The sequence below is a fragment of the Haliaeetus leucocephalus genome, unplaced genomic scaffold (genome assembly GCF_000737465.1).
Source record: "Haliaeetus leucocephalus isolate CR32 unplaced genomic scaffold, Haliaeetus_leucocephalus-4.0 Scaffold145, whole genome shotgun sequence".
In the NCBI taxonomy this organism is placed as follows: Eukaryota; Metazoa; Chordata; class Aves; order Accipitriformes; family Accipitridae; genus Haliaeetus; species Haliaeetus leucocephalus.
Window position 1 is genome coordinate 362,590 of NW_010972581.1, and position 19,567 is coordinate 382,156.

Genomic DNA, 19,567 nt, shown 5'->3' on the forward strand with positions numbered 1-19,567 from the left:
AAGAGCCATTTTTGGGGCAAGAACAAAGCCCATGAGAAGAGGCAAGTGCGCAGGAAGGCGAAGCAGGACGTCTCCCTCCCTAGAGTAGGATGCTTTTGTCTCAGAAAAGTACTGTTTATAGTCTGACAAAGAAAATACCTTCTTGGGATGTAACTGCATTTTTTTTTTCTCTGGGGTTTTGGTGTTTTTCTGTCTGCTCTGGAGTCACAGCAGTTCTAGCTAGGTCATGGCAAGGACAGTCCAACTTCAGCATCCAAAAGCCATGAGGCCACCTACCCAAATAGTCTTGAGATTGGCTCCAAAATCAGGAGGTTTAAAGTGTCAAGTTGTATTGATTTATTTGGGGTTTGAGCATGTTTGTTCATATGCAGCAGGTTTTTTCTAGAAATGGGAGAGATTGTACTGAAATAAATTCTCTTGTTGCAGGGCTGCAGGATTGGAGCTCAAAGAAAAGCTCCCAATATTGTCAGGCTGACATAGGAAGAGCCAGCAATGCCTCAGGTTGCCCTTTGTTGAGCTCTTCCTGAAGAGGAGCTGTTCAGTGGAGTTACTTGGCAAGGCAGATGAACTGTGAAGTGTTGCTATGTTATCTGACCCAAAGGAGTAGTTTAGTCAACTTAAATAATGTCAGTATTTTTATGTCTGATTAATTAAACTGAAATGATGAAGTGTTTTATCTGCATGTGATGGGATAACCGCTTGATGTTACTGCACTTTGTTGGGTGTATGGAGCTTGCTCAGCTTTCTTCGTTAAATTTCTCAGGGTATTAATACTTGCCACGTTCTCCTTGCACACACCCTTTGATTTATTGCCTCCTACCCAAAGCCAAAGCATCTCATAGTATGCATATCAGGCCACAATTTAGCTCAGTGAGACCTGCATCTGTAACTCCAACCGGTGTGCTCCAATGCTAAAACCCACCAGCTTCTGTGGAAGGAAGCGTGACTGAAGGGAGATGTTCCCCAAGAGACACGTCCACGTTTCCTTCTGTGTGCCTCTAAGCTGCGTGCCTGCTGCAGAATTGGCTAGCATTGCCTGTATCTTAAATTTGCAAAAAAAACCAAACCCAAAACCCCCACTTCGCCAGAGTCACTTTTATGTGCATAAACCCATTTAACACACTTAGACCAGGCAACTCTGGATAAATCCTTCCTATCATTTGTTGGTCAGAAGGACTGTAAAAGATCCATCTCCGTCACCCTCTGATGGAATTTGAATAGATGTGTCTGGAGTGACATATGTTCAGCCATAAATTACAGAGGAACAATTTTAAAATAAATTGTCTGCAGCCAGTCCTACCAAATTTACCTCCTGAGACAGATGATCATAAAGCTAGAAGCAAACAAGCCCTTAAACATTTGAGGCAGGGTTTGAAAGGATCCTTTTGTGTAGGTGTTAGCATCACTGTAGGTTGGTGGGATGCTGCCTATTTTGGAGCAAAATAGTCAGCGGAGGGAAGGCTGATTTTATAACACCTAGAAATCTTGTCTACACAAATGAAGTTGCACAAGGTAGAGCTAACCAGAAGGAAATATTTTAAGTGTTTTTACTTCTCTTTACTGCCTGCATATGTACAGTCTATTAGTTCAGGCTAAAACCTTGAAATGTTGGTAGAGTAAACACGCATGACATAAATCATCAAAATAAATCCTCCCAAACGTCATATTTCTTAACCACAATGGGTTGCAATTGTCCAAACCACAGCATAATTAGAGAATCTTTCTTTCTTTCCTGGCTGGGCTCCAGATCCCTATGGCAGACTGAACCAGAAGACTAAAACCCTTTTACTGTAGTATTGTGCCAGCAAACATGCGGCTTTGAAGAACCCTATTTTCCAGGAGATTTTGCCGACTGGTCTTTGCATTACTGTCCATAATATGTATACACAAACTGACATAAGGGGGTTTTGGCTGCATCATTTTCAAGTTTGATCCTGTCCCCCTGTTGCCATTAGGGATGATGCTTGTTATTTCTATTCACAGTCAACGCCGCTGTCAAACTCGAGGGAGTTCTGCGGCTTGTCCATCAATCCTCCCCCTGCTTAGCATGCAATGCAGCTTGAATGTTTAAGTTAGCATTTGCGTAACAAGGATAACCAGGGGCGTGTGTCTTTGTGTGCAGAAACACCCAAAACAGACTGTTGTGCCTCTTGGATTATGCATGGAGCCAGGCATCTCAAGTTATGTTTACGAGTGTACAGAAACAAATGTCTCTCTGCTGCCTTCTGTATCTTAAATTGTATTTTTCCCTCAGGTGCAGGATTGTAAATCATCACTTCCTCTGCTTAAGGGAGTAAAATGATTTCAGTTTGTCTTCATTAAAAAAAAAAAAACAAAACACGATAGTAATTTAAGTGTAATTTAAGCGCATCTTCGTCCTGCACCTCAGAGAACAAAGTGAAGATACACAGATAGATTTTTATAGACATAGAGATTTACAGAGATAGATATTTTATAGCTATAGTAGGCAGAGAGGCTGTAGCGACAGGATGTGGACTGCCTTTTTTTATTGTAAGCCAGATAGTTGGGGCTCAGCGAGACCAACCTGGATCTGTCCCCCCTTGTAACCAGAGAGCGAGGAGGACCACAGGTGCCATCTGGGCTGAGAGCTGAAGGAGTCCTTGTACACAACTTGCAAGGGCTATTGCAATAGCATGCAGCTATTGGTCATGGAAATTTGGGGTTTGCTAGGAAATGACACTTCATCCCAAGCAGTGCTTTCTCTAGAAATGTACTGGTTTCTCCCAGGGTTTTTTTGGACAGTAAAGTTTTGAAAAAAAACCACAACACCAAAGCACACCCAGCTAGCCCTGCCATTGACACAGCTGGTGGGAGCAGGCTCACGCAGTTGCTGAGCGCTTTTGAAAAATCTTCTGTTTCCCTTAAGAGCATTTATTTTCTATAGCTTGCTTTCCTTCTGTGACATCAAACCCAAATGATAGCGTGGGTTTGCATATATGCCAGGATAAATCTCCTTCCCTGCTCCTCCATCATGCTGCTGAGACTTTAGACTTGACTCAGGTTTTGCCTCATTGATTGCTTCAAAATCTTTTTTAGAGCAAAGTCGGGATGTGCAGAAATATAGCCCATTAAGATCTTAATGTAATCAGGAGCATTTTCAGATGCATTGTGTTCTAGGTATTTTTATGGCTTGCAAATGTAGCTGACTTGGGAATTTGATGAATTTTTCAGAGTGATGCCATGTGATGAGGTTTTATACCGTTTAGAAGAAACACTTTAATGTCATTAGTGGCAGTTAATTCTTAGTTTTCCAGCAACTATGGTCATGTCATAAATTGCTGTGTGACAATTTAGTGAGTCACATGGCAGAAAAAGTGGTATTTCAAAGGGAGGAAGTGAAAGTACTAATTTATTTATATTCTAGTTTTCAAGGTTGTTTTGGTATTCAGAGCTAGGGCTGATTTCAATGCGAAGCAGAGGTAATGCAGCCGGAGTTGGTTTGGGGTTGGATGGAACAGCATCAAAAGACACAATATTTTCTTAGAACAACAACAAAAAAAGCTTAAAAGAGTATTTCCCACCTGAGATGAATTAATTGGCTTACGTCCAAGGTAAGGGCCAAGTCTCTTTTTTCAAGGTGTAAAGCCCTCAGATGCCCCACTTATCCACCAAGCTCCAGGAACATGTTTAAAAGGTCCTTTAGCAGGTCTTGGGCTGCAGTGTTGGACGTTGGAGTACCGGAAGGATGCTGGCAAATCTACTGGATTCAAGCAAACCAGCAGCTTCGAATTACAGTGTTTTATTAGCAGGTATTTATTTAATTCCCTTCAAATCCCCAAGGCGTGCTGCAGGAAGCAACGTAGCACTATTGCAGATAGAGAGACCAACCCTAAAGGAGATATAATCAGGGCATTTAACACATTTTTCTATAGCTTTATAGCTTTGGCAGCAATTTTGGTGTTGGCCTGCAGTTCAAGGAGAGCCGTGAGGGAGGGCAGGATTAGCTCTTGGGAGCCTGCTTGTAAATTCTGCAGGAGGATGCTCAATGGTGGGTTGCTGTAGTTCTTGAAATACTTTTTAGAAGAGCGTGGAGATCATCTGTTTATATTGGTTGGGAGACATGAAGACAGTCTGCTGTGGTTTTTGTTTTGTTTTTTCTTGTAAGTAAAAGTGTGTGTCAGGAGCATAAGCTGAGGCTTGGAGCCGCTCAGCAGTTTAATTGATTCCACATTGTAAAGACTGTTACCTTGCTAAACCCTTCTTTAGGTTTTGGATGCATCTAAGAGGCAGCAGCCCCCTCTTCTCAGTGCAAATGCTTCAAGGCATGGCAACTCCAGAGACGAGAAGAGGGGTTGGTTTATTTGTAGCGTGTTTTTGCTCAAATCCTTCAACTCTCGAGGCATATTCCCTGCACTAGAGCAATGTGCTAATGAAGGCAGAGTTGATGAGCTACAGAGCTTCTCTCTTTTCTGCTGAGCACACACGCGCACACACACACAGAGCCCACGTCCTGCCTGTGTTTCAGCTGAGAGCTGACTCGGTACATATTATGGGTCTGTCCATGGGGCAGAGAGTTTTATGCTGCAGTTGCTTCTAAAAGCTGTGGTAATTTGAGTTGTGTGTCCCTCTCCGAAGAAGTTTACAGCCTGAAAAGGCAAATGGGACTAAAGGGTAGGAAGAAGCAGCAAAGGGTATTGCAGTTTGGAGAGGAGACCTCAGTTTCAGCCAGATAACCTGTGCTCCATCTAGACTAGGCATCCTTATCCTCATTAATTTTTGTTAGACTTTGTCTATAAGCTTTATTTATGGATTAGCAGCACTGCCTTATGAGTTACACTTGGTGGTTTCTGATTACTGAGGAGACTAATTTGGTGCTCTGCAAGGAAGACAGTGTAATTCCTGTTTGAGCTTTATTTTCTGGGATAGATGAAAGGTTGCTTTGCTGATCCTAAGCACTTAAGTACTGTGGGCTTATCCTTCCAGCATCATGAGAGTGCAAAGTGAGTAATAGGTTGGACCTTTTTCATATCTCCTGGGGTTTCAAGGCTTATAGGGTCATGTTTCCCAGCTTTTCTCTCTCCAGGGACAAAACTGGAATTCCCACTGATATTCCCACCCAAGTGGGTGGTTTTACCAACATGGCCACATATGTGCCTGTGGATATGGAGAGCGTCGGAGGTAGTCCTTGCTTCCAGCACTTGTTGCCTGGGGTCAGTGCGCATCGAAGGTGTGGGGCAGCCAGAGAAGAGAGGAGCCCTGCCTGTTTGATGGCAGCCTTCAGCTGAAGCTCAGGGTTTGTTACAGGGATGCAGCTGTGAATCATTTGATGTTAAGGCTTGCAGAAAATAATCTGTCGAGTAGTCCCAGCTCTTTGCTGTTATTGGCTTGTTCTGCCTGCTTCCCCCCCTCCCCGGCCCCAGTACTCACTGTCTCTACTACTGATATAGCACATAAAGTTCAGCACGTCGTTTGAAGAGGCCAGTTTTCATTGTAAGAGGACCAGTGATTCCTCCTCTATCCACCCACGTTTGAAAAGCCAGTTTCTATTAGCGTGGCTCTTGTGGGCTCCTGTCTGCAAGGTACGAAGCCGGTTTCTAATCTGATTGTTGCCAGTTTAAAGGATCAGCTCACACCATTGCTGTCCGAGAGGCTCTTGCTGCTGTCCTTCATTGCAGCCATCTCTCTCTGGCCTGGCCTGAAGTGCGCAAGCAAGAGGCTGCACAGATGTTAATGCTCCGTGCCTGCAACATTTTGTGGTTGCTACTAAAAATAAAAAGAGTGAAATTAATTTGCTAATAATGGATGTGCTACTAACAGAAACACATCCCACTTGTACCTAACACCAGCAGGTTGTTTATGGCATATTTGCTATGTCTAAAAATACTCTCTTTTTTTTCTAGCAACCAATTTCATTTAAAGACTTATTTTCACACATCAGTGGCTGTTAATCAGTTAAGGAGTTATCAGTTTTAATATTAGGAAGAAAGAAGCAGATCTCATCAACAGCTTAAAACTTTATTTCATTTCTTTTCAGCTGGCTTGCAGCAGATTATGGGGAGTCTTAGGCTCATCTTATTTCTCCTCCTTTTCCTACCCCTTGAAGAGAGAGATAGTACCATTATGTGCGTGACTGTACTGTGCTAGTTCTATGTATCCTTTCAAGAATCATTGAATTAGAAATACTGAGATAAAAATGTAAGAAGACTAAAATAAGATTTAATTAGAAATTAAACCCCAGACACCCATGTAATTTTAAATAAAGCCATGTATACTTCACGAAGAGATTATAAGGTTGACTGTCAGAAGAGGAATGGTAAGATAAAGACCAAAACCCAAGGTACATGCAAGGTAAGCTGTTTGTGGCCCTGTTCTACTCTGAATCCGATTTCCAAAATAGCTGAGACATTACCACTGGTGGCAGAAAAATGACACGGTACTAACCCCTGCTTTTGGCTGTTGAGCTCAGCCAAGACTGTGCCTGTCTGGCTACCGTGATTCCTGCTCTGCAGCGTGGGGGCATAAGATGTTCCTGGGTCAGCTTTTACCTAACAGCAGCCATTTAATCACAGCATGCCTGCTTATTAGAGGATTGCTGCTTGAACCACCTCACTGGCTCTCCTCTCCTTTGTGTCATGTACAAAGCAAACATAGGAAAGGGTACAGAGAAAAGCGTTGTAATAGATATTAGTTATGCCCGAAACACCCAAGCAGCTACAGCTGCTTCTGCTCCTGATCACGGTAGTCCAAGTGTGGTTTCCATCAGGAGTGGTCCCCAATCCGCTGGTCACAAAAGGCTGGCTGTTCTGGGGGAACCCTGCAAATTCCCCTCTGTCCTCCCCAAAGCATCTGCTGCAGGGGTGTGGACTGGGCATGCCAGCACTTGCTGTGGTGATTCTTGCATTTATTTTTATCTTCTGTCCTCCCTTTTTTTGCATATCCCATCTCGTGTCCCTGAATTCTTCCTTTCTAACTGACACAAGAGTGTTTCACTTAAATACGACAGCACGCTGCTCTGCTGGCTGTTTGTTATGAGAACTCATGTTGAAATCTTCAGTATAATTTAATGCTCTTGAATGTTCCTCCTTATACCTTTTGGATAGAGAAGGGACTTGCTTGACCCATGGGAGCCTGCAGATTATACAAAAATTGATTCAGTTCAGGTTTATTTCACATCCCTCATTAAAACACGGGTTATTGGCGTTGTACATCTGCTGGCTCCGTACTTATTCATGAAAACGAAACATTCCCTTTGAGCTGAGCTACGTATCATACCGTCATTAACAAGCTGCACCTCGTTGAAAATCTGTCAAGGAAAACTGACTTATTTTGCATTTGCTGCTTTGCACAAAATAGAAGCACAGTAAACTCTTGTGCTGTAATGATTTTCTGTCTGTCTTGATGGGACATAACGAGATAAATTCAAGTCCTTTTTTGAAGGCTAATTACACTGAGTACACACTAGATGTGGGCTGCCCTCGTTATATGTTGCGCATTTTTGTGCTTTCATTTCCCCATCTCTATTGTCTGTGTGTGCAGCTGAGTTTGATTTGGCTTTGAAATACAAATTGTAGGCTAGAGAGGAGCAGTTTGGTGGTCTTCTCTCCCAGAAGACTCTTCAGAGATTGTATAACAAGTCCTTGCTGTAGGTAGGGTAGCATTTGAAGGTGGCTGTGAAGTAAATAAAAAAACTTAACTCTGTGCTAGAAACCGAGGAACGTGCCATAAAGCATGAGGGCAGCTTGTGGCAAGTCTGCTAACAGCCATCAAGAATAAATTCAGCCCTAGGTCTGTCCACTGGCCCTGGTGTACGGACACAAAGCAGATGAACTGCGTCCTGTAGAGTTCACAGCCTAGGTACGGAGCACTAGTTGGATGATTAGCGATTATGGAAATTGTGTTTTTAAAACCTGTAAATCCCTCCAGTCCTATTAGTTGTTCTCTGCCTGTCTTGTGGGAAGAAAGGGGAGCTGGGGGAAGGTGGGGGAGGGTGCCTGGTTTGGGCAGGTCAGTAGGGATGGAGATGAGCATCCCCTAGAGTAGGATGGAGAGGCTGCAGGTGCATGATGGAGACCTGGCAGCCCATAGTGGGCTTGGCAAATGCTTCAAGGTTGTATGGTGCTTGCTGTGAGAGCTTCGTGGTCCGGGCAAGACTGGAGGTGGGGCCTGGGGGAGGTCTACTGGATGCTCTTGGATCACACCTCTTTTGATACATGAGTGATCTTCATCAGCAAAGACTTACTGGGTGGCTCTAGGAGTTAGGAGTTGATGTGCAAATATCTCACCTTTGTTGAAGAATCTGGTGACGTAAAAGGGAAGATGTCGAGAATGTTTCTCTGGTACTGCAGGAAGCAGAGCCAACTTTAGGGGCAGTTGTCCTAGTTGGTCCATCAGAGGAAAAGGAATCATTAGTTAAGACCTATACTTTATCTACAGTGAAGATGAATTCTGTCATCACTGGCTGAATTTTAGCACATGACCTTAGTGCTGTGATTGTCTGGGACACTCCTGGTGGGAGAATATTAATGCTTTTGCTGTGAGCTCATTTTCTTTGCAAGCTAATTACAACTGGGGAGGTTTGAATGCAGATGGAAAGGCTCTGGGATTTCCAGGTAACTTCTGTAAGTCTCATAGCAGACCTGTTCATCATTGATAGCATACTGGGCAGAATTATTTTAGAATCTTTCTGAAGGAAAAAAACATAGCAGCACTTTGGAGCTGCTTTAACATGTTTCCATGTCTCTGCTTTTTAAGACAAACAGCAAATCATGTTTTCTTCCTTTTGCTAACAGTGGGTTTGTAATTCTACATGTAATGGTACGATTACAGGGCCAGCTGTTTTTTTCCTAAAGCCAGGGTGAATATATGCAAACCTGTGGTTGTCACTGCTCCTGGCTGAGTGTGCGCACACAGGTGAAGTTACAGAGTGCTTTGCATAGGTGAAAGAGTACTTGTTTCAGGAGGCTGGAAAAAAGATATTGCTGTATTCACTTCAAATTATTTAAAAAAAAAAAAAAAAGAAAAAAAATCCCAAGCTACTCTTAGCCATATATTATATTTGTGAGAACAAAAATCGTTCTTGTATCAAGTCTTTGTGCCTTGTAATGCATATGTATTGAAGCTGGAAGGAATATCTTGTATGGCAAACATGCCTGGTTCAGGCTATACCCAGAGCAGTCTGTCTTATGTGGAGCACTTTAAAATTCATCACAGGTTTGCAGCGAAAAAGACCCTAGGGAAGTAGCCTTATCACAATGTCTTAAAGCTGTCCATCTTGAGATCTCCTCCACCACCGTGTTGGTATTTGTTTGCTGAGGCATTGATTTCTAGGTGTAGAACGTCTTAAATGAAAACCATAAGATGTATTTTACCTGTTTTTCTAAGACTGAATGAAAAAAACCCCAAACGCTGTAATGTTTTCTAAAGCAGAGCCCAAAAAAGATGTTAACTCTAATGCATTCAACAAGGAAAATAAATACCCAGCAAAGGCAGATGCTAGGGGAAAAAAATGATCAACAGCTTCTCATTCTCTTTTCACGCAGATATTTAAGTATGCACTGTCTGTTAGTAGCATAGACTGTTGTAAAGTATGCAAACCAAATAGCTTTTGAGTGTTTGTTTTCTAGCTGAAGATATGTTTTGTTTTTTTTTTTTTAAAAGGAAATGTGAAGAGACTAATTTTATGATGGAAGAGCTTAGTCTGTGGTTCTTCTTTTCACAGTATGCAGACCTGGGTTCTTCAAAGCTTCACCCCACAGTCCATCCTGCAGCAAATGTCCCCCTCACAGCTACACGCTTGATGAAGCATCCACATCTTGCCTGTGTGAAGAACACTATTTTAGGAAGGAATCAGACCCACCTACAATGGCCTGTACAAGTAAGCATGTGCTTATAGGGTTGTTTTTAATCCTTTCAAGCTGTTCCTGTACTGTGACTGGACATTATGATCCTAATTAATGTGCTTTTACAGGCTCTGGGCTGGAGTCTGAAGTAGTCTTGACACACTTGTAATGTCACTGGCTTTGTCTACCGTACCCCCGGTTGCACAAGAACAGACTTTTTGAAGCCTTTTGCTTCAAAAGCTGGCATTAAGCCCAGGAAGCATTTTTGTAACGAGGGGTCGCTCCGTCTTTTGCTGTCCACTCATGGGCGGACTCAGCCAGCAGCATGGCATTCAGACATCCGCATCCGTGCGTGCATGGGTACTGGTGTGGGGCATGCATGCGGAGGAAACAATGGGTAGCGCTTGTCAAGCAGTAGGCATGGATAGAGTCTACATGGCCTTGCTTAGTATCATCTCTTAGCTCATTTTCAGTAACGAGCAGGGAGAGACCCCTACCTTTCCAAGCTTCCTGGAGATGGTCTTTCTTCAGGGTAGCCTCAAAACTCTGTGACGGAAACTGCTTCTCCAAACCTGCAGCAAAAATTTAGAGCTTATCCCCTTGGTGTAGGGGGAGGGTAGCATAACAAGCAAATGGGGGTCTTGCGAGTCCAAAGTGGAGTCGGTGGAATAAGAATCACTAATTTTGCCCTTTTCCTTCCATCTGTGAGCTATCCTGTCAGCTACACCTTGAAAGTTTCTTGTTCAGTTTATGTTTCAGATACTTAGGGCCACAATTCGCATGCCCCCAGCTAGTCGCACTGAGTGTAGCACAGACCACAGGTTTTTGCTGAGCTGGGTCGGTCATGGTCTGAATGTGATTTTTGTGGTGCAAAAGTTGTTAAAAAAGACCGAAAATGAGCTGAACTACTGGGGCAGGAGCAGGTAGAGCTTCCAAGGAACTTAAGCAATGGAGGAAAAAGTAGGTTTATGAGTCCTTTCACACTCAGTGCCACTGGGCAACAGTGCAGAGGTGACTTCCATACTGTTTCCTTGCATAACGCATGCATGGTAGTGGCTTTTTGTGCCTTTGTTCCCGTGAAAACAGATGTCCTTCATAGCTTCCCAGGTTTGCACTTCAAAAAGAGAAAGAAAAAGTCTGTTCCTGTTGGAGATACACTCTTGCAAAGGAATTGCCCTCGGCAGGTGTCTGCTTACCTGCAGGAGGCACTTGGGGCAGAATCGGGGCCCCTGAACTCTGCGTTCACTTTTCACGAGCCGAAGAAGCATGAAGCACGTGGCTGTTGGAAGGTGTTCTGCAGGGAAGGAGAAGACAGCCTTAGGCAGTGTGGCAGTAGCTGGTGCTGTCGGATCAAAGTGGTCTGCGGGGGGAGAGTCATGCAAGCACTTCTCAGTTTATTAAATAGATATGCTGGTGTCTTTTGGAGCAGTAGCGGGGGTTGGGTGGGTGGGTTACAGCATAAAAAACTTTGATACCAGGGCTTCTTGATGTCCATTTTGCCCCTCGGCCTGACTTAAAAAACATAGATAAACGAGAGACGTTGAGGTCCAGTGTGGTATTGGGAAATGGGAAAGGAGAGGAGTACTCTGAGCTCTGGAAATGCACATAAAATTGGCTTTTCTGTGCAGGCAGAACCAAAGCCAGGGACTGATACAGTGTTATGCCAGAATGCTGGTGTCCACAGTGCCTCCTGCCCACCATCAGTGGTGTTGTTCTACGTCCCTTCTCAGGATGGAGGGGTACGAATCCAGTGTGTCCTGCTGGTGAATTAGCACAGGGAAGGAGCTGCCATCCCCGAGGATAAAAAGGTTTATGCATACCTGTGACCTGAGCATAGGGCAGGATTTTCGGAGAGGCACAAGCAAGCTTGGTGACCAGCTCATGTTAAAAAGAAATGAAATTTGAGTGCCTGTCTCGCCCAGGTTTCTGGTGCAATTTGAATCATGTAGGTAAAGGCTGTAATTTCTGATTCTGCAAATACCACGGGATTTTCTTTTTATGTTTGTTTGGGGGTTTTATGCGTATTTGTTTGGGGGGGGGGTTGGGTTTTTGTTCGTTTGTGCTTTGGGGTTTTGTTTGTTTGTTTGTTTTTTGTTGGGTTTTTTTGGTTGGTTGGTTTTTTTTGTTCTTTTTTTTTTAATTTTTTGGGGGGGTTTAATGTTTGGGTGGTTTTGTTTCAGGGTTTTTTTGTTTTGAAAGCTTACTATAACCTAGTTTAAAGTGCAGGCATGGTGCCTGAAGCTGTATTAGGATATGGCTTGGCAGGGTACTGAGTACTTCTCGGATAGATGAGAGTTTTAATGCTGACCAAGGCACTGCTCAGCTTCTGTTGCCCGCTGCAAACCCTAGTGCATCAGTTGAGCATGGTGCAGCATTTCTGCTGGCATTCATACTTACTACCCCAAAAGCAGAGTGGGTCATCTGAGCCTTCTCCCTGTGTTTTAGTCACTGTTGCTTGCCCTATGCATCCTTTCTTGGGATTTTGTCCTAATCCAGCTGTATTTCTGCTGAAGGTGATAAGGAGGGCCCATGTGCTACCCCAGCTCAGCTGGAGGGGTAGTAAATTTTGGCAGGGACAGTAAAGAGTATGTAGCGACACTAACTAGTCCAGTTAGGTCTGGAAGGGAACATCTCATCGTGAACTGAAACACAAGCAAGGCAGACTTGAGTCAGGACTGGTGGGAAGATACTGCAAGTTTTTGGTATGTTTCTATTATTTATTACCGCGGAAGATAATAATATTCTTAGGCTTCCCTCAACTTGAAATCTAGTTAATTTTAGAGAATACATCAATGTCCATTTTTAGCTCTACACTTGCAAAGTCCCCTTGCCGGTTGGTATAGCTATAAAATCACATTTTCCTAATTTAAAGTGAATGTTTTTCAGTCCCAAGCTGTATCAGTCACCCCACCGCCACCAGCATCACTAAAGAAAACTGCTACACCACTGTCAACCGCTCAGTTAAGTACAGTGGGGGAAAAAATATAAATACATTTTTATTTAACTTTTCCAGTTCCTTAAGCATGTTTTGTAAGTAATGATTGGTAATTTTGAAATTAATTGTGCTATGATGCAGTCTGAAATAATTATTGTCCTCAGACAAAACAAATGTTTGGTCCTGATGGGCATTTGAGAATTCTCTTAATATTATTATTTATCTTCCAGGAAGTAATTGCACTTTGTTTCTTCTAAACTAAGTAATCCTAGCTTCAGTTCCTAGCACAATATCTCTTTAAATTCAAAACATAGTTACACCCTTTTTTTTCACCTCCCATCTCTGTCAAGTAACCCTATTGCTGTTAAGAGCATACTGGGGAAATATTTTTAATAGTATGACACGTGGGACAAACTGAAGATTTTATAGTATTTAGTGTAGTATTCTATTCGTAAAAAGTTTACAGTTAACTATATTCTGAGTGTGTAGATACATATATTTGTATCTTGAAGGTAGTTTCTCTCTCAGGTTATATTTTAAAATATGTGCATCAGCAAACAACAGGTTTGCTCTCTGTCAAGAAAAATACCAATATCTTTGTGTTCAGAAAGTATTTGCCTCTGGTCAGTAAATTGTGGTGCAGAAGGGGTGAATCTTACCTCCTTAGGTTATAAAGTAGCAAATTAAATATATATATATAAAGAAAAAAAGTAAACTAATATCTTTGTCCTTGACAAAAGGAGGTTGGAAATGAAAACAGACCTTCTTAGCAGACCTAGGTCCCTCCTCTTCCAAAGGTAAAACACTGTTTTGTTCTTGCAGCTGTGATTTATCAAAGTTTTACCCAAGTGCGGTTTCAGGATTCTTCAAGTAGATCTTGTTAGATATCTGTAGACTACTAAAGACCTTTCTCTAAGCCCCTGTGAGAATGCTAATTTAATCGGTTATGAAGTCCCACTAGCTTCAAAGCACTTCCACTGAAGTTGATGTTTTTAAGCCTTCAAGAAGAGCAGCTGACTCTTCTGTACAAAGCAAGTAAAAACCTCTGGTGACTTTACAAAAGTAATAATTTATCCCCAGTTAAAGACACATTGTCCAGTAAGTGTTTCTTGTGCCTGACTACTTTATTTTTTCCTAGAGTGCTGGTAGCAGTAAAAGGGCATTCATCCAGTGGAAGAAAAAATAGGGCAATTTAACCGTTAAAAAACATATAAAAAAACCCCTGAGTGCGAGATACATATAACTCCACACAGCTCCAGTGATGAATTTCATAGTTTCCATTATATCAGTATGAGTATGACAGTGCAGAAAATAGTCCTGACTTGGACAGTACCTTGGTGTCATTAGCTAAATAGTGCTGGTTCCCACAGCACACGTTGCAAGCGGCATGCTCCGAAGTGATCTGAAGTGATCACAGAACAAAACAAAGCTGATCTGCCATTTCCTAAACTAACTTAGCTTTTGTCTTCAACTTCTTCCCCCCCTCCCCGCCCCGAAGAAAAAAAAAAAACCATATCAGGATTATTTATTTCTTCTGGCAGTGGGTTTCTCATTGAATCAGAACAGCTTGACTCGAAATCGTGACTGTTTTATCAGTGTTGCCAATTTTATAGACTTAAAAAGGGGAATAGGGAAGGGAAATAGAGGAAAATGCTTCTGGTTTATAAGATAATTTCATTTTTGCAACACTGCCTGTTTTAAATAACGAATCGAGTTTAATTATCACAACAAAATGAGAAGATGACAGTCTAAGACAGGCTGTTAAATTCATATGGATTTCTAGCTGCTGAAGCTACTTGTCGGGCTTTTTTTCAAGGAACTGCTCATGGGTTTTGACAGCTTCATTCAAACTGAAGGGGAGTGTGTTCCCTTCCCTCCTCTACCTCCCTTAGAAACATCCCAGTCTTTGCTGTATAGCTTCTGGTGATGCCGTGACTAAAATCCATCCCGGCTTGCTTTGATAAATTTCTCCTTTCTTCCTCGTTCATTAGCATTCCCTGAGTATATAACATGTGGATCTCTTGCATGAGATTCCTGCTTGTCCTTTCACATTGTCTTCAGGGTGTATCTGCAGCTTGCCCTTCATCTCCAACACAAGCCTGTTAGAAAAAAAAAAAAAAAAAAGCTTGCAGCACCTTCTGCAAGTAAGCAGTCTTGAAGGTGTCTCCAGGTGGGCTTTGCTTGCCTAGCCATGGCCTTTTCCAGCAGGATGAAGGAAAACAGCTCACATCTTGCAGGAGCTGTGGTAGCTCTGCAGAAGCTCTTCCTCCTTGGATAGCCTTGCCAGCACCACGCTGGCATCCTGAGCGGGGAGGCTTGGCAAAATAAGCAAGCGTGGTGTGGCTAACCAACCGTGCTAGAGCTTGGCAGGGACCAAGGCGGCTGCTGTTGAGTAGCCAGATATGACTGTGTTTCCAGTGGCCCGTGTAGATCACCATCTGCTTTGGGCTACATTGAGCATCTCACTTAAGTGTGATTTGGATGCCCAAGCTTAGGCTTCGCTGTTGCCAAATAGCTGATGGGAAGAGGCGGGTGCACGCAGAGGAAAGTTTCGGTGTCTGAGTTGAGTACTTAAGTGGCATGAATACCCCAGTGCATGTCTGTTTTTTAGGAGCTAGGGCTAGTAATATAGGGGCAGTCGGGTGAGGAGGGGGGATCTTGCCCCTGGTGAAGCTGACAGTGACTTGGACAGAGCAAAGATTTGCAGCTCCCTTCACAGGAAGAGCAAGGAGAGCACCAGAGGCAATGCCCTGGGGTGGAGTGCTCCTCCTGTTGGGTTTGAGCCAGCCCCCTGTCTTGTCCTCCTGTGCAGGTGGCTGCATCCCAGCACAGACTCTTGAGGTGAGGTGGGAGTGCTCAAAACAAATCCCAGTTTTCCCAGGTCTTCGGGTGCTGCTGCAAATGGTCCCTTGTGTATTTTCTGGCACGTGAGCAATGGGACATCTCTTTTCAGCCTAGAGAGTAGTAGAGAGCAGGATGACTGATAATACTGTTTTTACCATGTGTTTTTCTCACTTTACAAACCAGGACCCCCCTCTGCTCCTCGGAGTGCCATCTCAAATGTTAACGAGACTAGTGTCTTTCTGGAATGGATTCCCCCTGCTGATACTGGTGGAAGGAAAGATGTGTCTTATTATATTGCATGCAAGAAGTGCAACTCACACTCAGGTCTGTGTGAGGCGTGTGGCGGTCATGTCAGGTACCTCCCCCAGCAAACCGGCCTGAAAAATACCTCTGTCATGATGGTGGATCTGCTTGCTCATACAAACTATACCTTTGAAATTGAGGCAGTGAATGGAGTGTCCGACCAGAACCGCGGAACCCGGCAGTTTGTGTCTGTAAATGTAACCACAAACCAGGCAGGTAAGTGGATCTTCAACCTGGGGAAATGTCTGGGGTGGGAGCCCGAGCCAGTCAGACCCGGTGCAGACCTCCCTTTGAAATGGGTGGAAGTCCCCAGCATGGAGGGCTGGACTGTGGCCTCTTCAAATATGTGTGGGGGGGTGGTTGTGTCTCATAGGTTATAATTACTGCAGTCTTCAGCATGTTTCCTTCCAGCAGGATGCACTTTTAGGATTTGTGGCTTTTTCCTTTTATACTAAGCTACTTGGAGATCCCTCCACTTCTTTGCATTTTGGTGTATCCACCCACTAAACCAGAAAGAAAACAGTTGCCTTTTCTGTTGGGAAAGGGAAATTTCTAAGAGTTCATTTCGATTCCAAATGCCAATGGTTAAAAAGTCCTAACTTTGCAGACGGTTACTCTAAGAAAATTGTTTTGAGTGTCTTTGGGAAATTTAATCCCTCTTCTGCACTGTGATGCTAAAGTGACTGGCCTCAGGCTGGTGAGATACGGTATGCTGTCACTGCTTCTCCAACAAGGTAGGGCTGAGATGTCGATGCGTAATTGTCTCCTTCTTGGTTTTGCATTGTACAGGCGGAGATCATGTAGACTGGTTTGTTCCTTTGTCCAGGGCTCAGATCTGTCTGCCCCTCCTTTGCCCAGCGGTTGAAAATAGCTGTTGCCTTGAACGCAGGCAGGGTGTTGCCATTGTCCCCTGTCATTTGGAGGTGTGATGGGAGGCAAAACATGATTACATCTCCTTCCATGCACATCAACGCACCAGGCACATCACATGGCTTCTGTAATCCCTGGAGACCTTTCTATCCTTCTTTTCTTGACCCTCATGCTCTGTGTTTTAGGGTCTCTCCCTTTGCCTACCTGGCTTGCTTCCTGCCATTTAATTCAGGCCTCCCCAGTGGCACTTCTCTGCTGCAGAGCCCTTCCAGGAATGTGAACCGGTGGCATTTGGGACCGTGAGGACTGTGCTGCCAGATCACTGGAGCCACCCCTTGCCTTTTCCTTACAGATAAGGCTTAGCCGGGAAACCTGGTGCAGTATGCAGCATAACAGCTAGATGGAGATTGGCAGATCCTCACTGTGGAGCAGAAGAATGCTAGCTGGAGCAGGGCTGCATCTCATTCCTGCTAGCCAGGTGTACATGCATGGGCTTGGCAGCCAGCAGCAAGAGAGTGCGATGGCATTGCACTTCATCAGATACCTGTCCTGGTAATTAGACTGGATTGTTGAAGTGTTGGACAAATCGTTCGGATATAGCTCAAGGAGAGGAAATAAAGGCATGCCGGGGTTGCTGCTGATGGATGTGGCAGGAAATCTTCTGGCGAAACATCAGTGGATGTCAGTATGACACCTGTTGAAGGCACCTGTTCAATGCAGATCAGTGGGTGTCACGGTCCTAATGCTGTTTACTGTTTTCCCGTTGTGAAGGCTGCTGCCAGTAACTCTGTTGTTGGAAAAAGTATATTTTCCTGTTAGTGGGTTTGCATTAGTATTTCATCACTGGCATTGGATTTTCCCTGATGTGTGTAGTTAAATTCACATAAACCTCAGTAAATGTAGCTGCACGAGAGGAGATGATACATTGCTGATCAGTGCAGACTGTGAGGAAATGGTCCTGGTTTGTGGGTTATGTCCCAGACTCCCCATAGTTGCAGCAGGATTTATCCTCATAGCTGCCTTCCTGTGCATCAAGCCAAGAATAACTCCCTTGCACAGTTATCATCTCCAGTCTTGTATTGAAAGGTCCATTACAGGAAATGGTAGGCTTGCGACGAACATGGCTCATGCTAAGGACAAGTGGGTAAATGTAGCTTCTGGTTCAGTCTTGCTATTTACCCTGGTGGAGCCGCAATCAAGGGAGATACTAATGGATCAAGCCATGAGTGTTTAATTCACTGTGTGGTGTTTAAGTTGCATCTGTATGCTCTCGTGTTTGATTCAGCAGGAGTTTGAATCAAACTTCTGTCCAAAGCAAGGAGTGGTGACTGTATTTTGTTGTCTCTGGCCGGTCCCACTACTTGTTCAGGAGGAGAACCAGGCCTGTCTGCTGGAGCTGTAGCATCAAACTTGCTTCCCAGTTATGTGCTGTTTCAGCACTCCCAGGGGCGTGATCATCAGTTTGTCCGTGCCAGAAATAAAGCGGCTGTAGAGCGGGACTTCGCAAATCAGACTAGCTGCCAAGCATGGCAAGTGGATATCTGTTTTCTTAAGGTGCCTCTGAAAAATGTCCTTTGAGGCAAGTAATGGAGGTGTGCAGGTGGAGTGGTCCATGCCTGGCCATGCCCAAAGATGCTGGATATCGCTGAAAAACCCTCCACTTCAGCTATCCTCTCTCAAATAAGAGCAGGCAGAGCATATGGGGCTTCAGGGAGTCTCAGCCCACTCAGGGCACTTGGGGCTTCAGGAAGTCTCAGCCCACTCATCTTCTCTCTGAAATTACCACCAAGAGATGCAGCTCTGGGGCCTCATCCTTTCCCTCGCACAGGTTTTCTGATGGTATGATTATATTTTCATGAAGGCTGGTGTAATGAAGTCGAGTCACTAAAGGTAGTGTCATAAGGCCAACTGGAGCAGTAGGAGAAATCCTGCTACAAGAACTGCTGGCTGCAGAAAATGAAAAAATTCCATGCTGTGGGATAGGTCTGGCTGTTGGAGTCCCACTGGCAGGTATTCACGAACCCAGCACTGCAGAGAAATGCCAGGGTCTGTTTGGTTGGTTTGGCTTTTGTCCATCCTGAAAAGACCATGCTAATTTCAGGACTGCAGAGAATGCACAGGCAGTGGGGTGCTGAGCGAGCACCACCTCTTCTGTGCATGGGAGCTTTTCGCAGCAGAAACTACCTCTGGTTTGGGCTCTCAAAGGCATTGCTTCGTGGAAAAAAAGTGTTTGTCTCCAAAATAATTTGTCTCCCTTCGTCTCTCCCCAATTTAAAATAATGAGAAAAAGAATTGGCACTGGCAATCAATCTGGCATTTTCAGGCTGATGTAATTTTCCTCTGAACTTTTGAAATCAGATTTGGAAATACAGCAAGGAAACAGTAATGTTTTGTGCGCAAGAGGAGGCAGGCAGGCAGGCAGATCAGCTAATCTCAGCTGGTGACCCCAGCGTGTTTCTGCTCCTCCAGTCCCTGGTGACCTGATGGTACTTGGGATGGTACTGGTCCACATGGGACACAGTGACCTTAGGCTCCGGATACAGCATTAGTTCCCCTGTCACCCTCTTGCAATCTGCAAACCTCTGTTGTTTCTGTGGGATTTTGTAGATGTTTTCTGCTGGAAAACATGTATCTAGCAAGGGTGAGCAATGCCACAAGGCAGGGAGGTGGAAAGTGTGCTGGCCTCCATCGTGACTACCCTAGAGCTGCTGCAGGCAGACAGAAGACCTTACTGCCTTCGCAGGCACGTGGGTTGGCCAAAGCATGGTTCTCACCTACGGGATTGCTGCAAAATACGTGCCCAAGGGACTTCCCA

The 19,567-nt window shown here is 44.2% G+C and overlaps 1 protein-coding gene across 1 annotated transcript in view; it reads left to right on the plus strand.

The window, feature by feature from the left end:
- Positions 1-19,567, plus strand: part of EPHA5 (EPH receptor A5) — a 195,907-nt gene that overhangs the window by 101,958 nt on the left and 74,382 nt on the right. Inside the window, exons 4-5 of the mRNA XM_010561456.1 lie at positions 9,680-9,835; positions 15,763-16,098. Of these exons, the coding sequence (XP_010559758.1) occupies positions 9,680-9,835; positions 15,763-16,098 (492 nt within the window). The remainder of the gene's footprint in view (positions 1-9,679; positions 9,836-15,762; positions 16,099-19,567) is intronic.